Source organism: Manis javanica, chromosome 6, assembly GCF_040802235.1.
Source record: "Manis javanica isolate MJ-LG chromosome 6, MJ_LKY, whole genome shotgun sequence".
Lineage (NCBI taxonomy): Eukaryota > Metazoa > Chordata > Mammalia > Pholidota > Manidae > Manis > Manis javanica.
In genome coordinates this window covers 21088193-21111325 of record NC_133161.1, presented here as the reverse complement: position 1 = coordinate 21111325, position 23133 = coordinate 21088193, and the positions used below count along the sequence as shown (strand labels likewise).

Here is a 23133-nt window from a genome sequence, read left to right as displayed (position 1 = left end):
GAAGACATGTACCCTGGATTGTGCAATGTTTTGATGACACGCTCCTAGCTGGTGATATCTCTTATGTCTGCTTGGCTGCCTTAGCTCCCTGCGCAGTTAGGTGCCGGTGGGCTCGGCCGGACCCGCCTTTTGTGATTCCATCTTGTCTGAGCTCTGGGCTGCGGGGTGGCAGGGTGGCAGGGTAGCCCGATGGGCGCAAGTGGAAGAGAGGCCTGCAGCGCCCCTGCTGGAGGGAGCCTGCACCGTGTGGGCTGCGGGCCTTGCAGCCGGAGCGCGTTCGTCAGAATTTAAATTTACAGCCAGAAAATGAGCACAGAAATCTGATTCTCTACACTTTTCTTTTCAAAAGCGTAATAGATGCGTTTTAAAGGAATATGGATGAAGAAAAAAAATCCTTCCCTCTTTCCTGAACCACTGGGGCCCTTACATTGTGATTCAGTCAAACATGCATGAAAGGGAGCTTTAGCCTCTTGTAGCTGTGATGATTATTTCCGGCGCGGGCCGGGCCCTTTGCTGGGAGCGGGTGTTGCGGGAGGGATGCGGCGGGGCTCTGGCATGCGGACCACGTAGCGCTACTGCAGAGGAAACGTGCCTGGCGCTGCGGTGGTGGTTAGGGCCGAATGAGAGAACTCAGACTTTCTGCAAGTTTTGCTCTTTCGCTTGCTGGCAGCCCCATCAATCAGCCGATTAACTCGGTAGTAGGTCCCTCAGAACTTGCTGTTCCCTAACCGCTTGGTTGTGCCTTTGGTGGTTACCCCGTGTGAGAGACCTAGTAAGTGTCGGACACCCATGATGATCAGAACCCAAGGCTTGGGCATGGCGCAGGTCGTGGGCGGGCACCACTGCTGGCAGCCCTGAGCCCCGCTGCACCTAAGGCTGAGCGGCCACCTCATGGCCGGGGGTGTGGGGTGGGGGTGTTAGGGTTCAGGGGTCTGTGGCATTAACTCTCCAGGGGAGGATTTCTGCTGCAGTACCTGGCGCTCAGTGTTGGGGGCCTGTGAGGGACCAGCGAGGTGTTGGCGGGGCTCAACGCCGCTGAAGGTGCCCCCTAGAGGAGTATGAGGGGCGCCCCATCCCTGCAGCAGCAGCTGCTGGGCAGCGGTGGAGGGGAGTTTGTGGGGAGGGGCTGCGGCTGCGCGGGAGGGGTGCTGCGGCACGGTGGGCGGGCCAGGGGCGGGGCGCGGGTGGGCTCTAAAAGTCGGTGCCCACTAGCTCAGCGCTGCCGAAGCAACCAGCACGTCGCGGCACCTCCTCTGCGGCAGCCGCACCTCGCGCAGTGCCGCAGCGCCCACCCGGGCGGCCGCTGGCTGCTTGCCGCGGCCAGCGCCGTTCTCGTCTTTGCTTTCGTGTGCTGTGGGCTACGCTTGGGTGCCGGGCGGCCAGCACGGCTGCGAGGGCCGCAGAGCCACCGTGCTCTGGACCCGTATACCACGCGGGATGGGATAAGACGCAGTCATGGTGCGCCGAGATCGCCTCCGCAGGTGGGTGTGCGGCTTCCTTTGGGGGTGTGGCTGCTTCAAAGCCGCTGTCCTGGACCTGGGAGCCGGCTAGCGGGTGGGGACTCTCCGTGTCTGAGCTGGGGCTGCTGGACTGCGACACCCGCAGTGGAGGAAAAACCCCAATGTGGGTTGGACACTTGCCGGTCCTTTGACCCCGCTCTGCCTACTTGGGAGGGGATGTAGCTTCTGTATGCACTAGAATGTTCAGAACTCGGGATCTCCTTGATTTTTAGGATTTCTAGACCCTGATATCGCTGCAGTGCGATTTGGGATTTTTAGACCCCGGCATTGCCCTGGCTCAATTTAGGATTTTTAGACTTCGGCGTTGTCCTGGTACGACTTAGAATTTCTAGACCCCATTTTGCCTTGGCGTGATTTAGGATTTTTAGACTCTGGTATCGCTCTGATGAAATTTAGGATTTTTAGACCTTTGCACAATTTAGGAATTTTAGACCCCAGTATCGCCCTAGCTCAATTTAGGATTTCTAGACCCCCGTTTCACCTTGGTGCAATTAAGGATTTTAACATGTGGGCATGACCCTGGCTCGATTTAGGATTTCTAGACCTCTGCGGAGCCTTGGCGCAATTTAGAATTTCGAGACTGTGGTATTGCGGTGTCGTAATTTAGGATTTCAAGATCCTGCTGTTGCTGTGGCGCATTTTAGGATTTCTAGACTCCACTACTGCTGTAGTGTGATTTAGGATTTGAGGACCCTGGTATCACTGTGGCGCGGGTTACTGCATAGGTGTGACTAGACCTTGCAGTTTCTTATCACGGTATTTTTGAGGTATCAGTAACAAGCCAAGTGAGAATGGTGATGTGACAAAACAGTCATAATGTTATGCATGAATTGTTTGCATTGATTTACAAAGTAATTCATGGTCTCACGACGATGCGGTAAGGTGGCAGGTTTGGTGATAGCGAGAGTATTTTCTTATATACAAGATGAAGAAATCAAGGCTCGGAAAGCTTAATTTCCAGGTTTATTCCTGGGGTTTGTTGAATTTATACTCTTGACTAATGGCTCATCAAATAATGGAGATTTTGGTTAAAAAGATGTTTAACACATTTTGTCTACTGACCTGCTAGATTGCTTCCCTACTAAAATCTAAAATGTCATTAAGGTCATTTTTACTGAGCTAATTAAAGCTGAAAATAGCTTCCTGAGGGGTTGCCTCTTGGCTTGCTTGAGTAAAAGAGGAGGAAGGTGTGGAGGGTGGGGTATCCAGGAGCTGAGTAAGTGCATCGTTCTCCTGGCACCCCCCTTCCCCAGGGTGGGGTAGCCCCCTTCACTGGTTCCTCTAGTAGCCCCTCCCTGGTGTGCTGCTGAGTCATTGCAGAATTCCGCTGCTGGAACCCACGAATGAAAGAGATGAGAATCACAGGGATAATAAGGCTTGGTGATGAAATGTGAACATAAAAATGTCTAAGTTATATAGGACGGATAGCTCTGGGAAAATGACAAACCAAACCTAATGCTTTCTGTCATCTCATTTTTCAAGGAGATGGTAGGATTTAGCCTGCACTGTTATGGGGTGAAAACTGTGATGTAATGACAATGTTCTTGGTACTTTTAAGGTTCATTTCTAATACTACCTTGAAAGGTAGAACCAAATCATTGGGTCTGTCTTATGGACAGGTACCTTTGTAGAAAAGAAAAAAAAGACTATTCTAGCTAGTAATGCCTAAAAAATAGGTAAAGGAGCTGAGATTCTTTAAGGGCTGGGGTTATTTTATGGCTGTGGAATCACAGGATTATTTATTTATTCTAGAGTTAAAAAAAAGTGTTTTGTGAGTTTGTGATGAATTGGACTTGTGGCCACATTACAGGTAATGTCCTGGAAAGTTGTGTGTTACAGACACAAAGCCAGTTCCACCAGGGTTTTGACAATTAATTTCCCTTATTTATAGCTGTTTTCTTGACAACTCTTCATTTTAGAAGGTATTTCCATTCTGGCTATTTTGAGAGAACATCCATTCTATTGACAATTCCTTTGCTAATGACCGTTAAAAGGGTGTAAGCTAGAAAAAGAGGGAACTATTTCAAATTCCTGCCTAGCACCTGTTTATCATTGTCATTGTGGATAAACTGACCTGGACCTTTGAAGTCCTGGGTATGGAAAGTTGGGCATGCAAACCAGTGTTCTCTTTCCAAGATAGAATCAATTTCAATTCCCAGATGTTGGGTATGAGCTCTGCCTTTTTTTTCCTTTGGTGGGGGTGAGGGGGGCATTCCTAAGAAATTAAGTAAATGGGAGCTTCCTCAAGAGTCTGCTAAGGAAAGCAGAAATATAATCTGCTTCTCTGACCTCTCAAGAGATTAGATATTCAGGGTCATGACAAAGCTGCTTATGTTGGAATTTACAGTGCCCCTATCTTATTGCTTTCACAGACTTATTATCCTGAGCAATTTCTCAGCATAAATCCAGGTAGTAGTGCCAAACAGGGATTCACTGGGGTCAGAGGGTTGATAAATATTCAAGAAACAAGAGCAGCTTTCTGTTTAAGGACAGGTGATTATTACCACACGTAAGGTATGTATGTTTTATGTATCAGTTAAAAAAAATACATATACACACACACACAGGTATATATTTTTTATGCATCAGTTAAAAAAATACATACACACATACACACACACAGATTCTACTGGTAGATGCTGGTGGGTAGGTGGTAGAGCTTTTAGAGTAAATATTAAGAAAATAATTTTTTTCCTGGAAGCTTTTGTTAAAAACCAATGAAAAGATGTACAATACTTAAGTAATTTTACTTTACATAATAACCTCTTCAGCCAGTCTTGGGAAAAGGACAAGGGGAGGGACTGAGGGATTAAAGTGGGCAGAAGATTACATAATTAAAATAATTTATCTTTTCCTTAAAATTAGAATGTTGAGCAAATAGGGTGATTGCCACAGCAGGCAGAGATGTGTTTACACTTTTTTTTGGTAAACTTCCTGCCATGTTTCATAGGAGGGCAAGGTAGTCACTATATGGTACAGAAATCTCCCCCCACCCCTATCTTACCAATTTAGGGCTTATAGAAGCATGTACGCCATCACCTGACTGCTTGCCCACTCTCCCTCCGATTTTCTTACAGGATGAGGGAGTGGTGGGTCCAAGTGGGGCTGCTGGCGGTGCCCTTGCTTGCAGCCTATCTGCATATCCCACCCCCCCAGCTTTCCCCTGCTCTTCACTCATGGAAGTCTTCTGGCAAGTTTTTCACCTACAAGGGACTGCGCATCTTCTACCAAGGTAAGAAAGGACGCCCGGGACAGCTGGTGTGGGAGGTCCCATAGGTCCACAGGTCCCACTGAAGTACTTACTTTGCACCCATTGGTCTTTGTTGCCCCTAAGTGATGGAGGGGAGAAACCCCTTTTTCTGTGTAGTGTGCCTGAAGGAACAGATTAATTCTCTTTGTTAATTTGATAGCAGGGAAACTCAGAGAAAACTGCTGGGGTGCGGAGGGGGGTGGGAATTGAGATTTCAAACTCTATAGAACTGACTTTTCAGTATGATTTTTCATTGTAGCCTGATTTATATTGATAGATATTTTCTCTTTTGAGTGCCCCCATGTCAGGTAATATAAACAATATTCATAGGTATAGCTGCCATTGGTTCTGTTCCCCCTCAACCTGATCTCGTTTTACTGTTTTCTGTAAAAACTGTTATTTGCATAACTAAATGTGATTTTAGTCTAATGCCTTTTTAATTTGCTAACGATAATTGTTATGACTGTTACTTATTAAGTAATTACCATATGCTAGGTGTTGAATTCTATTTTCAAACTTCATTGTTTCACCTCATTTTTTGCAACAGAACTTGGAGGTAGGTCTAATAACCTCATTTTTATAAGTAAAGAAACTGAGAAACGAGTTTGGAAAAGATTTCTTTTGGGCGGGGGTCAAGAGCAATAACGAAAAATGTTTGTCATAAACCGTTTTTCATTATTGCTCCTGACCTCCTCTCATTTGCTATATTCAATTAAGCAGGTATGTAATTTTATATATGTTGGTCATTTAGGTTGTGGTTTTTCAGTGTTTTAAATAGTTAATATTGATGGTTATTAACAATATTAAGTAGTTAATATTGAAATCTTCATTTTTTTCCCCTTACACAGCTGACCTTTGAACAATATGGGCTTGAACTGCACAGGCCCACTTACATGCAGATATTTTCTTTCAGTAAATATACTAGAAAAAGGTTTTGGAGATATCTAACAATTTGAAAAAAATTTCTCTAGCATAAGAGTATAGCATATAACATAGAAAATACGTGTTAATCATCTGTTTATGTTACTGGTAAGGCTTCTGGCTGACAGTAGACTACTGGTAGTTATTAATGTTTTTGGGGAGTCAAAAGTTACATGGATTTTTGACTGCAGGGTGGTTGGTGACCCTAACTCCTCATGCTGCTCAAGAGTCATCTGTGTTTTCAAACTATGCTGTTTGTAAATGGAATGATTTTTCTTTGCATGGATTTTGAAGAATAAGACTCTTAGGCTGAAGTATATTAACTTTGTAACTGCTTCTAACCAAATTATTTTGCAAACCTTCTTATCATTCTCATGCTACTGATAGTATATGAATGTATATTTTAATCTAATGTTAGCAAAGCATTTCAATGTTTAAATGTTTGGCTAATTTAAAAGATGTTTGTGCATTAAAAAATGTTCATGTCTCTGTTGATTAACCCTTTTTGAAAGCTGTTAGAATTCTTTAATATTCAGCATTCTGCTTTTGATACTGGATTGGGTCTCCTGTAGAATTACTGAAAAAAGTAGCAAAAGCCAAGGTGCTCACCAGGTTGAGAAATAGTTGCCATTTTTTTAGAGAATTTTTGTGAGGCCATTAAAGAAAGATACAGTATAAAGAATTTATAGTTTATATGTTGTGACTGTATACATTTAACTGTGAAAGTTTACTTCTCACTGTGAAAAAAATTGCTAATTAATAATAATACAAAATAAAGGGAGAAATACTTAAAAAAAATTCTAGGTGAAATTAGGCAGACTGCCTTTCAAGTATTTTCATACAAAGTGTGGTGTTTATAGTTCTTTACATACAAATTAAAGGAAAATAGTCAAATGCCTGTTTTTACCTAAAGCAGTAAGCTTGCATTTTAAAAAGAAATTCTGTATTTTAATTGCATTAATTTGGTGGCACTTCTTGTCCTTTATAGATTTTACTATCATCAAGGTTATTTTCGAGGGAGTCAGCCTGATTTCTTTTCTTCTTCCCAGACTCCGTGGGAGTGGTTGGAAGTCCAGAGATAGTTGTGCTTTTACATGGCTTTCCAACATCCAGCTATGATTGGTACAAGGTAATGAAATCGGACTTATAGGTCCTACTATATCTTTAAAAATCAAAAATCAAGGATTTTGTTGTCAGCACTGGAAGGCTCTTGCATATTTGAATTGCTTAATAAAATAGGATTAAATGTAGAACTGTTTCTCATTTATTGTAAAGGCATAAAAAATTCTTTGACAGTCTGGGAAGGAGCATTGCCAAGTTAAAAATACTGGAGTTCTTCCCTCAATAGAGATTAATTATTAGGCATAAAGCACTTTTCAAGAGGATCATCTGTGGGCCTGTGGTGGTTTCATGAGATTTTTCTCTTTATTGATGTCTGTTAGGCTGAGAGAGGGGTGAAACTCCTCTACTGCTATAGGTCAGAGGAGAGGAGGGACAGGATCAGAAGTCCAAATCATCCTTTTTTTCTTGTAGATTTGGGAAGGTCTGACCCTGAGGTTTCATCGAGTGATTGCCCTTGACTTCTTGGGCTTTGGCTTCAGTGACAAACCAGTAAGCCGCATCTAGACGGGGAACTAGTGTTGAGGGTGGGGTGCGGTGCATGAGGGCAGAGGGGTCAAGCAGGCAGACAGATCTGCACTTGTGACTTCATCCTGTATATCCGGGCTTTCTTTTCCTTAGAGACCACATCACTATTCCATATTTGAGCAGGCCAGCATTGTGGAGGCACTTTTGAGGCATCTGGGGCTCCAGAACCGCAGGATCAACCTTTTGTCTCATGATTATGGTGATATCGTTGCTCAGGAGCTGCTCTATAGGTCAGTTAAGTCTTAAACTTCTGCTGTCTCATAGGTTTCACTCATTTAAAATGCTGGGGAAAGTAAATTATTCCTGGGTTCTTTCTACCGCTTTTCCTTCTTGGGAGTTTGTCTTTAGCCACTGCACTGGTGTACGTCCACTCAGTTGTGTGTTTCCTGCACCCGTTTTCTAGGTTCAAGCAGAATCGATCTGGTCGGCTTACCATAAAGAGTCTCTGTTTGTCAAATGGAGGTAATTGCCTTGGCGGTGGGTGGGAAGTGAGGGGTAGCCTAAGAAGGGCCACGTTTAGACATCATGTTGACATCTAAATGGTAATCTGATAATATTACAAGCAGACCCAGTTAAACTAGAGGATCTTTACCTTTTTTGTGCTTTGAATCACTTTTGTGGTCTGATGAGATTTATTTACCTTTTCTCAGAGTAATGTTCTTAAATATAGAAAATAAAATGAATAGGATTACCAAGGAAGCTGATTAGATTATATTGGCATATTGTTAATAAATAGCAGTAGAGTAATATGTGCTTTTGAAATGCACTGCATGGCAAGATCTAGTGGTGGATCTAGCAACAACTCTGGTTAGAAGGTAGTGAGGAGTGCAGATGCTAGCATGTAAGTATCTCCAGCCAACTGCATCGGGTTACATGGATAGCTGCAATGAAGCCACAGGTGTGTCTAGTAGTACTGTGTTTTGTTTCCTAAACTCCGCATTAATAGCAGTGCCAAGTTTCAGTTAGAAATTAGAAACATCTCCAAAAGGTCTAATCAAGGGTTCACTTTTTCTCTCAGACAGTGAGCCTGGCTTGTAAATCTGTGAAATCCTAGTTATCTCCTGAATTCCTTAAGAATAGATCAGGAGAGGAGTCTGTTCCTTAATCAGCAATGTTAATGCTTTCTCTCACTGACTGGAGAAAAAAAGAAAGAACTGTAGGATTTTTCTAGGGACCTATATTTCCTGAAAAATCTCTGGTTTCTTTTGCAGCCCCAAATAGTAACAATACAACGTGTTCTGAAGAATGGGAGGAAATGCCAATGGGAGTCAGAGCTTAAGCATCAGCATTACAGATGACCATGTACATTATTTTTCCCATTTCTTTTACCTTTACAATGGGGAAAATAATCCAAGTGGGAAAGAATTTGACCTGTTAGATGCAGAATTCCCTGGAGAAGTAATTAGATGACAGTACTAAATCTTCATTTGTCATTGTTTTTAGCAGTGAAGACCCCAAAGGTGACAGTGAATAGGGAGGATGGTTTCTGATAATGGGCCTATGTGTGGCCTAAAGTTGTTGGTAGATGACTAACATAACTCTGTTCTCCTTCAGGTATATTTCCTGAGACTCACCGTCCTCTTCTTCTCCAAAAGGTTGGCTGCTTCACTGATTACATCTTTAGTTTTTGAGATTTATACAGGCATAAAAATAATTTTGAGACCTTTATAAGGGTTATTCCTGGTGTAATAGGATACAGTTAAAATCCTCATGAATTTACATTAATGAAGTTAGTGTTTTCCTTATGCAAATAAAGCAGTGGAAGTGGCCCTTAGATAAAGCCTTATTTCTGAGACTAAGAGATCAACAAATATGTGGATAAATTTAGCTAGCAAAACACTTGTGACATCAGCATGATTTTGAACAAATCAGGATCCCAGTCTAAAGTTGAATACATCAGTTACAAGTTTTAGGGATTTAGTGAAGGGATTTAGGGACTTGTTCTACCCCTGTAGACATATAATCTTAAAGGGAATTAGAAATAGGTTTGTCTTCCATGTGAAAAGAATGTGGGGAAGCAAAACAAAAACTAAAAGCTAATGAGCAAACCTTTTGGTAGAAGATTTCGCTAAAAGTCCTTTTTCAGTCCCTAATCTAAGACCTTTGTTCCTGGTTGTTTTCTCTCTTTGGATTCTTGATTTTTGCTTTTGCTTATTTACCTACAGCTTCTCAAAGATGGAGGCTTGCTGTCACCCATCCTCACACGACTGATGAACTTCTTTGTGTTCTCTCGAGGGTAAGTGGCTGCCAAAGATTGATCCACTATAGCCTGGGAACAATGCAGTGACAAGGGGTCACCATTAAAACTCTGGGCCAAATCCTTGGCTTGATATTTTAAAGCGACAGTGTTGGCCACTCACCAGGGAAGCAGCAAAAGGAATTGATGAATCAGTTAAGGGTCAGATGGCATGACCTCCGAGGTTCCAGGCACATTTGACATTCTGAACTCTCACACTTGACTTTCTTGTCTCTTTGGGCTCTTTCAGTCTTGCCCCGGCCTTTGGGCCGCACACCCGACCCTCTGAGAGTGAGCTGTGGGACATGTGGGCAGGGATTCGCAACAATGATGGGAACTTAGTTATTGACAGGTAAGAAATAACACTTGGCTTTGCTTTCTGGAGAAGCTTTTTTTGGAAAGTGGGGAAAGAGTGAGCCCTCGCTTGTTCTGTTGCTTGCTGGCTTGTTCCCACTCATATGAAAGTTGTTAGGACCTATGAGGAAAACTAAAAAGTCTGCTCTGTACTTTTCTAAGAAGAAAGAAATCAAGAATAGAGTGAGCCCTGAGCCTAAGCCATGTGGCACAAAAAGTTTGGATAAACAGCTGCAAACTCTAACGTTAATTCAGTTTGTAACTGGCCAATTGATTTTGGCCAGTCCTCTTTGGGCTTTTTGTTAATACTAAATGCTTCAAAATGTCTAATTGTAGTTGTAAAAGGAGCCTAGTGCCTCTCTCAAAATGTAAGTCTTTGCCTTTTTCTTGTCTTTTCTCTAGCAGCAGGAACTAAGAAGGGAGATTTGTCTTGTACGAAGAATTCCCATGCCTTGGTTCAAATGAGAATATAGCAGCTTTCACTGAGGGCCCTAAAGATGGTGGTGCCCATAACCACATAAGATAAGGCTCTGTATTTGTGCCAGCTGGGCCAGTGTAGCTATGGTGTTTTAACCCATGGCTCTACTGGGAACTGTGAGGTGGAGGGAGCCATTCCTCCCTCCCATCCCAACCCCCACGACATTGCTGAAGTTATTTTAATATAAAAAAAAGAAACAGAGCCCTCTTTTTAAATTCCCTTATACTTTCATTTCCAGAAAGTAAATACCATTTCTAAGAGGTGTTGAGGTTCACAAAAATAACTCTTCTGCTTGGATAACTCTAGGAAAAGTAGAATACATGAGTTTGCATTCTAAAATGTGGCTGTGGTATCTTACTCTATAGGAAGAGGAAATCTCCATTTATCTGTGGTCAGATGGAATGCAGAGAATGAAGCTTTGTGCTTAAGAACTTCTACAAGATGTCAATTTAGAGACCAGGTAGTTCAGTACTCTTAAAGTTGAGGAAACAGATGTTGAAAGACATAGGTTACAACTTTGAGTCAAAGAGCTACTTAGTGGTAGAGTCACTAAGTCAGAACCTTGGACCTGGACTCAGTCACATAATCCAAACTAACTTCCAGCCTTTCTAGACCTCATTCCCTGCTTAATAAACACATATAATCATTAATTCTTACATGATAGCAGGCATGATCACTGCTACAGCTACATGGTGGTTAACTCGAGAGGTTAACAGAAATGGGTAAATTAAGTAAGCCATTCCCAGGAGAGTCAAGTTGCTTCTGGACTAAGAAAACATTTACTGTGTTCCTGTGGCTCATGTCAGACCTTCACATCCTTACAGCAATAAAAGCTTGTTCTACCCCTGCTGACTTATCTGTCCTGTAGTCTCTTACAGTACATCAATCAGAGGAAGAAGTTTCGAAGACGCTGGGTAGGAGCTCTTGCCTCTGTAACTATACCCAGTGAGTATTTCTATACAACATCTTGATAGGAAAACTTAGGGACTATGTAGTTAAAGTAATTGCATGATTTAGCAAATAAAAATACAAGACATCCAGCTGTTTTTTTAGGATAAGTATGTGCTGTGCAATATTTGGACATAACTTACATTAAAAAAAAAACATTTAGAGGATGCCTAGTAAATTTGAATTTCAGTTATTTAATCTGGCAACCCTACTCCCAATATCTGAAACACCAGTTACATGTGTTGGAGAGGGGAAGTGTATAACACACTGAGATACGATTGCAAAGGTCATTGTGTCACTGTTGGCTGTGCATTTTCAGTGGCTGCCACATACTGAAACTGCTGGGACAGAAGGCTGTTTAGATTACTGAGCAATCTAAGGTGGTTTCTGCTCACCTGTCTCTTCATTCTTATGGATTTAAAAAGAAAAAAATCCGTGCAGTGTCTCACACATAGTAGTTGGTGCTCAAGAAATTATTGGCCGATTTAAAATATCAGGGGTCAATTATAATTGAAGAGACTAATTTTAAAGAATGATAGTATCATGGATTTATAGAACGAGAAGGTTAAAAGAATTGGGGCTTACTCCCTTTGGTCCAGGCACAGATGACCTGGGGAGGAGAGACTGAATAGTTGTATATAGGAAGAAATGTCACAAATTGGCTAAGTTTTAGACTTACTCTCAGAAGTTCTTTATAACCTACTTATTGAAAGAAGTTAGGTTTTCTATCATTAAATTTTTTTTACTTAAAGTCAGACTACATCAAACTAAAAAGCTTCTGCACAGCAAAAACCATTAACAAAGGGAAAAGGTAAACCTATAGAATGGGGAAAAATGTCTGCAAACCATATATCTGATAAGGGGTTGATATACAAAATATAACAAACTCATACAGCTCAATAGCGAAAAAAACCCAACAAATTTAAAATAGGCAAAGGACCTGAGTAGACACTGTTCAAAAGAAAATATATGAAAGGCCAACTGGTACCTGAAAAGATACTCAACATCACTACTCATTAGGGAAATGAAGATTAAAACCACAGTGAGCTATCATCTCATGCCTGTTAGAATGGCCATTATCTAAAAGACAAGAGATTAACAAATGGTGGCGTGGATGTAGAGAAAAGGGGATCCTTACGCACTGTTGGTGGGATTGTAAATTGGTTCAGCCACTATGACAAACAGTATGGAGTTTCCTCAAAAAATTAAAAATACACCTTATTATCCAAAGGAAATGAAACACTAACTTTAAAAGATACAGAGTACCCCCACATTCATAGCATTATTTACAATAGCCACATCATGGAAATAACCTGTCTACCAACAGATGGATGGATAAAGAAGTTGTGGTATGTATATACAATGGTATATTATTCAGCCATAAAAAATGAGGCAATCTTACCATTTGCAACAACATGATGGACCTTGAAGGCATTAGGCTAAATGAAATAGGTCACACAAGTAAAGACAAATATGATTTCACTAATACATAGAACTTAGAAAAAAAACTCAGAAAAGAGATTAGACTGGTGGTTACCAGAAAGTGGAGGGTAGGAGAGGGAAAATTTGGAGGAAGGTGGTCAAAGGCACAAACTTGGAGCCATAAGTACTAGGGATGGAATGTTCACCATGAGGACTATAGTTAACACTGCTGTATGAGATACAGCAAAGTTAAGAGTACCTCTTATATAAATTCCCATCACAGGGAGAAAATTTTTTTCCTTTTTTATAGTATCTACAATAAACATAAAGAAGATGGATATTAGCAGAACTATTGTGGTAGCGATATCACAGTAAATGTAAACCAAGCCATCAGGCTGTATACTTTTCACAATGATATACATGTCAATTATTTCTCAAAATGGAAAAAAAATTAGGGCGGGGAATGGGGAATAGCTGTGAGATCTATTAGTAACTCCCTCTTCTCTTTCATAGTTCATTTCATCTATGGGCCATTGGATCCTGTGAACCCCTATCCAGAGTTTTTGGAGCTGTACAGGTGAGTCTCCCTCAGGGGTCTTTGGTGAGTAGGATTTCCTGTTGAGAGCTTTTGCTCTGGTCACTGTCTGACCTTACTGGTTGTTCATCTAGGAAACATAAGAGGATGAGTTGGGAATTTTATTCTCACACAAATGTGTAAAGATCAAGAAATTCTGTTATACAGTCTTTTGATTTATACTGCCTATTTTCACTGTCATGGCTTCTACATATTCTGATGTATACAGGTAAGAAAAAGCTGTCATGTGAGCCAGGGAATGGAAGTGGATCCATCTTAAGAAATGTTTCCTTTTTATTGATTGTAATGCCAACTCATTGACCTTAGCTGATCAGATTGCAAGGAGAGATTGAGAAAAGTGCCTTCTCATTGGTACTTAGTTGGAAGGTGTTGGACTGCGAAATCTCAACTGCCTTTGTCACATAAGAATTTTCCATACCTTCACATGGCCTAGCAGAAACAACTCAGTAGTAAACAGCTTGCATTTGATTTTAAACCCTCTCATCTCTTTCCAGGGTTAAGGGAGGTCTTTGTTGTCTTTACTTGGACAGTGAGTTGCTGAGTGGCCCACTTGTCTGATACTTCAGGCTTCTCTAAGGAGCTGGAAGTCATCCTGTTTTGACATTTGCAGCAAAAGTGTTGTTTTCAAGTTGTTGTCTGTTGGATTATGAACATGTAAAAACTAGTTTGTATACGTCATAAATAGAATTGGCAAGTATATCTGCCTAAGCTACAATTCCAGGGTAGAAGGTGAATAAGCTCTGTGTAGGTTCCCTCCAGTGTGGTATGTCCACAGGAGAGTTTACCAGGGCTTCCCACTGGCTTACATCCCTCCCCTTCCATCCAGCCTCAAGTTCACCTACATGCTGTTCTCTTCCACTAGGAAAACGCTGCCGCGGTCCACAGTGTCGATTCTGGATGACCACATTAGCCACTATCCACAGCTAGAGGATCCCATGGGCTTCTTGAATGCATATATGGGCTTCATCAACTCGTTCTGAGCTGGAGAGTAGCTTCCCTGTATTACCTCCCCTACTCCCTTATCCGTTGTGTTATGCCACTTAGGAAGAAATGCCCAAAAGAGGCCCTGGCCACCAAACACTATTCTTTCGCAGAAGTTCATCTGACTCACATTGGTGAACAGTGTATAGTAAAAAGCCAGCAGAAGCTCCAACTAAAGGTGACCTAATAGTTCACCTTCTGTTCCTTGAAACCTGATCAAGTGTATGGACTTGCCTTTGTGTTATTAGGAAATTCTGGTGAGCATCACAACTCAACTGATGCAGACAGACATTCTTTTGCATAAAAGTCTTTTTAACATTTCTGTGGACTTTTCTGAAATATTTAGAAAAGCCTATTTCTGGCCTCACCCCAATTGGAATTACATAGCAAAGAATGGGGAGTGAGTGCCTCCTTACCTCTCCTTGAATGGCTTTAGGGGCACATGCTTTTTTAAGTTCCCTGAGCAGCACAGCTTCAAGTGAGAGTGAGTTTCCCTTGTCAGACTTTGGATTTAGTTGTTTCATCAGCTGCCTCTAATTATAGACATTGTTAAAATAGGTTTTGTTTAAAAAAAGGTAGTGCTTTAAGTATGTTTTATGATTTATCTACACATAGTATGTGTATCTTATAAGGATACTAAACCAGCAGACACTCTGGCAGACTCTTGAACCAACATGTTGAATTTCTGAATAAATTAAACTAAATCCAAATTTCCTAAAATCACAGGACATTAAGGACCAATAGCATCTGTGCCAGAGATGTACTGTTACTGGCTGAAAAGACCAATTCCACAGCAGCTAACAGTCTGTTTCTTCGTACCTCAAGTTCAGAAGCATGTCCCTCCTGAGCTAACGTGGAGGGGGGGATCATTGTGTAGTGTAAGTTACCAGGCCACGTGTACATTGATTCCTTTTATGATGACTGCTTAACTTCTCATTGGTTGTCTCAGAGAGGCTTCCTCATTCATGTAGCTCAGCCATTCCTGTTATTTTCAGACAGGAAAGTTCCAGAAACCTTAAGAACAAATTCTGAAAGGCCTGTGAGCAAATGGTGCTGAATACTTTTAGTCAAAACGGGATTAAGTGATTATTTTAAATTCATTTTTTTATTAGCAACTTTTCAAGTATAACAACAAACTGGAATAAGTGTTTATTTTCTATTAATAAAAATGAATTTTGACAAAAGTGGACTCTGGCTGCCCCCCCCACCCCCCTACCCCATTGGGATAAAAGCTTTCCAACATTGCCAGGAGCTTTCAGACACACATTAAATTAAAGAATATGAAGTTAAGCAGCTGGGGTATAAGGTAGTATGTGATTTTCAAGATCACCCAAAGCTGTACTATCATACCAAAGTCGACCAAGTATAATAAAGATAAGACATGCACAAGGACAGATTTGCTTGATCTGCTGGCTCAGGGCCAAACATTTAATTTGCTTTTCCAAAGTCATAATCTTTAATATTCACGCCACTAGCTAAAAGCCCACTGATGGTGAAGTGTACATCAACTTCATCTTGCCCAGTACAAACTTATCCAACAGAGGCCAAGATAACATCTACAGGTGTTCCCTCTCTGCTTCTGACAGTCACCTGCATGGTCACTCCATCTGCTAAGGCCAGCCTGGACCTCACCAGTAAATCATAGCCACCTCTGTATACACCTGAGAGAAACAAGTGAGGAAAACCATATTAAGAGCTCAAAACAAGCTGTGAATAATGAATTTCATCATGCTCTGCCTGCACTTCCTTTCTATTATTTTAGTTTAGCTTTTCTAGAGTTTGTATTTGTGGTGGGAATTGAATCCTGCATACAAATTCTAAATAATCTCTTACATTCCCATGATACCAGGTCCATAGACGGTATTGAGTAATACTGACTTGGAGTACCAAAAGGCTGGAGAGTTGGTGGCATTGGTATCTGTGGTAGATATTTTGTGTTTTAGGCCAAATATATAAAGAGATCAACCTATGGAGAGCATGCAAATTAAGAAGCTAAAACAAATGATTCATTTTGACATGGCTTCAAACTGTAACTTGTATAATGGCACAATGAGATAGCAGCAGGGCATGAAATAACCAAGCACATCCCTTCCTATTAGTTTTGCAACAAAATAAAGGGGAAATAGGGTGGAAGTCTCTTACCTGCCAGATAGAGGGAATGGGAATTCTTGTTCTCAGGTACTTTGTCTGACCTCTCACATGGCTGCATGCCCAGAAATGCGATGATGTTGCTGACAGCTTCTGTGTTGAGAAGATGGGTACAACAGTGTGAGAAAAGGCCAGCACAGGAATCTGCCGCTGCACCTTACATACTGGGAGCTGGTGTGACAGGGTGGTTGGCAATGTGAGGAGGGAGGCTGCTGGGCTAGAAACCGGCTGACTCAATTAGATGAGGAAGGTAGGATCCTGACTTTTTAAGGAATTCGTTGAAGTATTTAGAGTTCTGGAATAATAAATGTACCTGCTAGGTTTGTTTATACTGCTACTATGCAGTACCATAATAGCAACATTGTTCTCACCTTCAAGAGTTTTAGTAGAACTGAGGGCAAACGTCTCCTCTTTCTCAAAGGTGTCTCCCACCTCTTCCCAGGCAGCAGCAAAGTTAGGCTTTAGGACCTTCTGAATGTGGTCAGATACAGTCACTTCAAGGTCTTCTAGCTAGCGGGTAATAAGCAGGGGTCAGTAAATGAAAAGTCCTTACAGTGCAGAACAAAGATGGGACAGAATAATTAATATGGTTTTATCATCCTGTGCTATATCCTTGGCAGGAGCCTGGGAAAAACTAAGTTCTCTAGTCTGGATAAACCTAACGATGTAGCCCTTAGCAAAGGTGCAAAAATAGGACATCTGGCAGGAGCCATATTCTGATGAACATCTGTAACCCTGGGGTACAAAGTAGTCACATTGCCACAACCAACCAGCTATCAAGTTCAGGCCACATAGGGCCTTATGAACTTGACATTCATTACAGGTTGATGCTTTTTAAACTTTTTTCCTGTATTCTTTGAAGGCTTTTCAGTCTGTGATGTGGCTATATTATAAGCAAACTAAAAGCTGCTGAACAATAGAGAAAAAAAAGCAAAACACCCCCAATGCTTTAAAATTCATTGATCTCAGTGAAAACCATGTAACTATTTTCATCCCTATTATAAAGACATAAAAAAGTATGAGTTTTGTCTTAACCCATCATGAAGTGGTGAATCTCAGTTCTCTTTGGCATGACACACTCCCATTACAGAGGAGGATTAATCCAGGTCCCCCTCAGTTGTAGTCTCTGAGAATAAAGACCCGTTAAATTCAGGTCTTAGAAAAAATGTCCTCTTTGGGCAGAAGTCACTCCGTGATGCAAAGGAGTCAAAGTCAGTCTCCACGCAGGGGGGTACTCACCACATACTCGTCATCATACTGCTCCTCAGCTGGAACCCCAGTGTCAGGGTCGCAGTCCCGGACAGTAAACTTCATGGTGCAGCTAAAAGTGCCAGCAACTGGCAGGGAAAGAGCAGGCAAGTCTCTGTTAGTGGGCAGTGCAAGCACAAAGCTTCTATCAGACACTCAGCACTGTGTTCTGTATTGAGTGGGATGTACACAGGCTCTGTTTTCTAGGTAGTACTCAAAAGCAGCATGTAGGCTGGTCAGAAAGGCAGTCTCACAAATAAGATTTTAAAATCTATTCCCCAGTGGGGGTTATAATAGTACAGAAAAAGATATTATAGGCAAAACTGTTTTCATATTTGTATAAAGAAAGAAGCAGGGGAGGTACTTTTCAGGGCTTTTTGCCAAGACTGTCAAAATTGGCAGTTTTAAATGTAAGAACCAGTAGTTCAGAAGTTGTTTACTGTTTTAAATGTTTACAGTTGTTTACTGTTTTAAATGTAAGAACCAGTAGTTCAGGAGTTGACAAAACAAAAAATGTCAGTGGTAAAGAAGCACACAGATCATTCAATTAACACTGATTAAATACAGTTCAATACATTCAAAATACACTGATTAAATGCAGAATCTCAGCATTGATACTATCTTTAGATCGGACCAGCAATGGGTCCATAGATCACAAGGACAAACTTGCTTTAGTGAGTAGGTCAGTAATGAGGTCCTAGTGTTGATAAAGTCAGTGTCTTAAAATGGAAGAGCAAATGGGTGATATGTTTTGAGATGACTGGTAGAAATAATAAGAAATGGAGTTAGGGGGCACATTTTTGGAAAGTGAAGTCTTCATGAAAAAGATAGTATTTCTGAACTGTCAGAAGGGGGGTATTTATAAGTATGAAGAAAAGACATTTAAGATCTAATCCAAACTTGAGCAAAAGAAGTGGTCTGGAAAAGGCTTATTGGTACAAAAAACATTAGAAATTGGGGAGTTAGAAAGTTACTTGGGGTATAGGCAAGGACAGGAAAGAAATGACTCAGATATAATGACCATATATGACAGGCTGGGTAATGAGACTTTCACCTGCTCAGTCTTAATTTTAAACTGCCTCCCTCCATCCAAACATGTAGTAAATGTCAATACATTTTGTAATGTAATGTTGACATTCCATGTACAGGTGTAAACTAGTGTGCCAGACCCTTAGACGAAAAGATGACTGACACATGACCTTTCTCCAGAGGATGACTGTCTAGGAGTTAATAAGTAAGACTATGAGTGTTTGAGAGATCTACCTATATACCTATGACATCACAACTCAATGCCATAAATTCTTTAGTAGAAGTTTTAATAGCTGTGTGGAAGTGCAGGATTAACAGCCTGGGAAAATCATGAAAAATCTGAAAGGATATAACAATTCAATTGGCTCTTAAAGGGTGGGAAAAAGATTTGGCAAACAGAGTAAAGTACACGAGCAAACAGGCCAGAAAGGCCACAGGGTCGTTGGAAAGAGAGATATGCTAATGCACAGGTGCTGAGGAAAGAACTTGATTGGGAACACATTTGAAATACTTGGATATATCAAATATTGATAGACGACATATTTTCCAACAGGATTTGGTGAGCTGAGGCAGTCAACAGAGTGAAATGTTAAGAGATAATTAAAGCCACTGGTGGGAATTCTATGAAGAATAGGTCTGAATTCAGAGAAAAGATGAATTTAAGAGTATGATGAACAAAGATGATGGTAGTGATGAACAAAGATGATAGGAAAGAGTGTACCTGTAGAGACCACAGAATCTATTTCAATGCAAAAGCAGGTTAATGAAAGAATGATCACGGTTAAGTTAAGGTAGGGTTTTCTGCAGGAGGAAGAAGAAGGAATAAAGGAGTGTAAGTTAACACAGACCCAGAATGGGTCAGCTGAGGTATTTAAAAAAGAGAGAGGTATGGGACAAAGGTCATGATCAAGTTAGAATGATGAAGCAGGATAGACAAAAAGTAATACAAGATTATATGAACCCCAATCTGGTTCTGATTACGCAGGGAGGGTACAAGCAAGTGGGGTAGAAGAATAAGGAAAGACACTCAGGAACACTGGGAGATCACAGCCTGGGGCAAACCAGTTGAATTTTATGTATGAGTAAAGCTGGAAGACACGCATAAGTAAGTGTGAGGAATGGATTAGGGAAGCCAATAGGAATGGTATTAGAGAGAATGTTCCTGAAACTTTTGTGGCAAATTTAAATTTAATGGTTTGGTTGATAACAATGAGAGGTTACAGGGAATCTAAGGTGGACTTTAATAAAAATGATTGGTAGCAATCTGTCAGTGTTGCTAGAACAGTTGACAAACATTGGGTGATGAGGAGAGGGGGTGAGAGGGGCCTTTCTGTGGCAAGAGAACAGCACTGAATCCATGGCCATAACATAAGAGCTTCATGAACAAAGCCAGGCAGGTCACCAAAGGGAGTAAGAGACGAATGCCCTGAAGATCTACATTAAAATTGTTCTCAGAATGAGAACTTGTCCTAAGAGCACTGACTAATAGTGAGAGATGCTTACTGAGGAGACTTGTATGAAAAGAACACAGAATTAGAGAAGAGGTTGATGCTGGAAGCTAAATAAGGAGGGAGACATGTAAATGGCTGGGGGCAGAACATAAGGCCTGGCAAACGGCAGAATTGTCAGGTCTCAACCACTGGCGAGGAGACTATGGGGTTATAAATAAGAGGTGCGGTTATGAAGAGAGCCCAGAACACTTTGCTGTTAATAATAAAAGGATGTGGTCAATGGGGCAGAAATTAGGGTAGAAAGGATGGATCTGAAATAAGACTAACTGCAGCAATTCACACAGGTCTGGACAGGACTCAGAAGGAATGGGTGCAGTATAGTGTGCAGGAAATCAAGGAAGATGACAATGAGTGGAGCCATGAGTGCAAAAATGAGGGGTGTATACCTACCAGGAAAGAGTGTTGAGTCCATGGGAATGCTACACACACAGCAGGAGGGATGCTGAAGAAAAGGTTTTCTCCAGGAAAAACACAGGGGAAAAGGAGGAAAAACACAGAAAGGCAATGTTCAAGTTGCTCTCACATGAAAAGTAGATAGAAAGGAATGACAGACATCAACTGGAAGATAGGATAGCATGACTTGATGCAGTAAGAAAGAAAAGAGGCTAGAGGCAAAGAAGAGGAAATACTGTATAGTGGAGGGCCTACAAGGCAGAGCAAGTGTGGAATAAAGAACTAGAATGGGGAATCCTATCAGAACTCACAACAGGTCATGGGTCACATTTTGGGTGTAAAGACCATATTGCAAAGTGTGACGAGCAAGGACTTGGGTAGGAGGCAGTAGTAGACTAGCTCTTGAAGCACCAGCTGAGATGGAAATTGTTAAAGGACTTAGGTTATAGGAAACTTTACAAAGAAGCTGATTAAGATGAATGCTGATAAAAAGCTGTTTTTGGCAACATGAGATACTAGGTTTGACTTATGAGGGGGTGTGAATAGATAGGTTGTCCAGAGAATCGATTGTTGTATTATTAGATGGGGAAAGGATGAACATTAGGAGGGAAGATACCTGAAGATAAGTATTCTACATCCATTCCTTCTGTGGAGAGATGGTGAATGGGAAGGAAGACGGATAGTTAGGATATTGTAGTCAACTGCATAGTGTGCCATTAAAGTTGGTTTCTCTTAGAAGTTACTCTGCCACGTGAGGACTGGCTAACAGTGACAGGCATTTCCTAGGAGACATATATGGAAGTATCACAGAGGAGGAGAAGATGGAGGCTAGAAGCTAAAAACAGAGAAAGGATAGAAGATTTAAGGTGGGGTGCATAATGTAAGGTGTGAGTAGGGGAGGGCATTACAGAGGGCCATATGAGGAACACTGGAAAATGGCAGAGTTGCATAGTAAGTAGAGAGATGTGAGCTAAGCTAGATTACAGCCAAAGGAGAGAGAATGTGGAGAGGACGTAGCTAAATAAGAATTGGTGCTATGAGGGCGTGTGCCCTTGGGGAATCCTATCTGAAGCAACAAGTGTCACCAACAGAATGAAAAGCTACAGAGTCTAAGTAGGGTTAGTCTCAGCCATGGCCAGTCAGTCATAGGAGTCCTGTGAAGGTCTATTGACCTGGGAGGGCAAATGTAGTTAAAACAGTGTGGAGGAAGCAAGGAAATGAAAGAAAAGACTACTGAATCTGTCAGAAATTACCTAAAGATGGTAGCTGAAAAGACAAGCGACTGTGAAGGTAACAGGTCTTCTCTAGGGTCAATCAAGGAAAAGAATAGAAGAGCCTGCAGAAGAAATGGGGTCATTTGATGATTGACAGGAAGGATATGGTGCCATATTTGCATCAAAGATCACAATCAAATGGGAAAGATTTAGAGAACTTGGAAACCATGTAAAGAGAGTACCACATGAAGAGCAGTTAAGAGTAGGTGGAGATAAGATGGGCATGGGCAGGTAAGATGAGGAGTAGAGTTTGCCAGAATAGGGAAAGACACTCTAAGATCTTATAATGGGTCTATTTGGTCAAATGTTAGGCGTTAATGCCAGACTTTTGAAAGGAGTATATAAAATGGTAGTGAGTGTCAAAAAGTAATGGGAAGTTTTGGGGGGAAGTTTTAATTAGGAGGATTAGCAGGAGATGGATCAAAGATGAACCCTGATATAAAAGTGGGGCAGCAACCTTAAGAATACCAGCCTAAATCTCTGAGTAGTTTGTAGCATGGATGACTGATGTTAGGAGAGGAGTGGCTAGAGATGATGTTGGAAACCTAATTCAAGAGAGGAGCTTCGTTTGTTATTTCCGTGTACAGATGGTAGGTGCAAATACATGTAATTAATGATGTGGGAAGGCAAACCATCAAAGGAACATACGAGTGAGTATCATGTAAATGCCACATTAAAGTTACTCTTCAAATTTACTGTCATGGGAAGATTTTCTGAAAGTGAGAGACAGCTACTGGGGAGAGAACCAGGCTTGGGAGTGGTGTTCAGGAGGACACTGAGTCCACTGGGATGAAACATACATGGTAGCTAAAAGAAGGGAGGCTGCAGATAAGGTATCATATTTCCTTAGAGCAAGATAAGTAAGGAGGAGAAAAAGAATGAATGCGAGAGCAGCATTACAGCTTCCCCAGATTAGATGCTCATTTGAAGAATGGCAGGTTTTGCCTGAGGGAGAAGCCCCCACAATTGGGCTAAAGACATGGAAGAAGAGGAGCACAGTTCTGAGTAGGTGGCCTGGTAATAAGGGAAACCACATGCACCATAAAGATGCCCAGAATGGGGAATCCTGTCAGACAGGAGAATAGCCTTGATTGGCCAAATATGTTGGCTAGAAGGCCAGATCGCCGTGACTAGTATATGTAATGGGAGACAAATGAAGGCCTGAAAAGGAGTGAGAG

The 23133-nt window shown here is 41.4% G+C and overlaps 2 protein-coding genes across 4 annotated transcripts in view; one reads left to right on the top strand and one right to left on the bottom strand.

Moving 5' to 3' along the window:
* Positions 1 to 1201: 1201 nt before the first annotated feature.
* On the top strand, positions 1202 to 14517 carry MEST (mesoderm specific transcript). 3 transcript variants are annotated; one of them, XM_073238459.1, is made up of 13 exons: positions 1202 to 1481; positions 3893 to 3929; positions 4598 to 4752; positions 6741 to 6820; positions 7225 to 7302; positions 7432 to 7568; positions 7742 to 7800; positions 8893 to 8933; positions 9504 to 9574; positions 9825 to 9926; positions 11275 to 11351; positions 13290 to 13353; positions 14234 to 14517. In XM_073238459.1, the coding sequence occupies exons 3-13, from the start codon at positions 4599 to 4601 to the stop codon at positions 14349 to 14351; spliced, it is 981 nt and encodes a 326-aa protein (XP_073094560.1). In that variant the 5' UTR covers positions 1202 to 1481; positions 3893 to 3929; position 4598; the 3' UTR covers positions 14352 to 14517. The 3 variants fall into 3 exon arrangements, with proteins under 3 accessions (XP_073094560.1, XP_073094559.1, XP_017495882.1); XM_073238458.1 differs by having other exon boundaries at positions 3893 to 4034; XM_017640393.3 differs by lacking the exon at positions 3893 to 3929.
* Positions 14518 to 15748: 1231 nt separating this feature from the next.
* COPG2 (COPI coat complex subunit gamma 2) overlaps positions 15749 to 23133 on the bottom strand; it is a 125006-nt gene continuing 117621 nt past the window's right edge. The window contains exons 21-24 of the mRNA XM_037019466.2: positions 17740 to 17837; positions 16872 to 17010; positions 16495 to 16593; positions 15749 to 16013 (exon numbers count right to left, since the gene is read on the bottom strand). Of these exons, the coding sequence (XP_036875361.1) occupies positions 15883 to 16013; positions 16495 to 16593; positions 16872 to 17010; positions 17740 to 17837 (467 nt within the window). The 3' untranslated portion in view covers positions 15749 to 15882. The remainder of the gene's footprint in view (positions 16014 to 16494; positions 16594 to 16871; positions 17011 to 17739; positions 17838 to 23133) is intronic.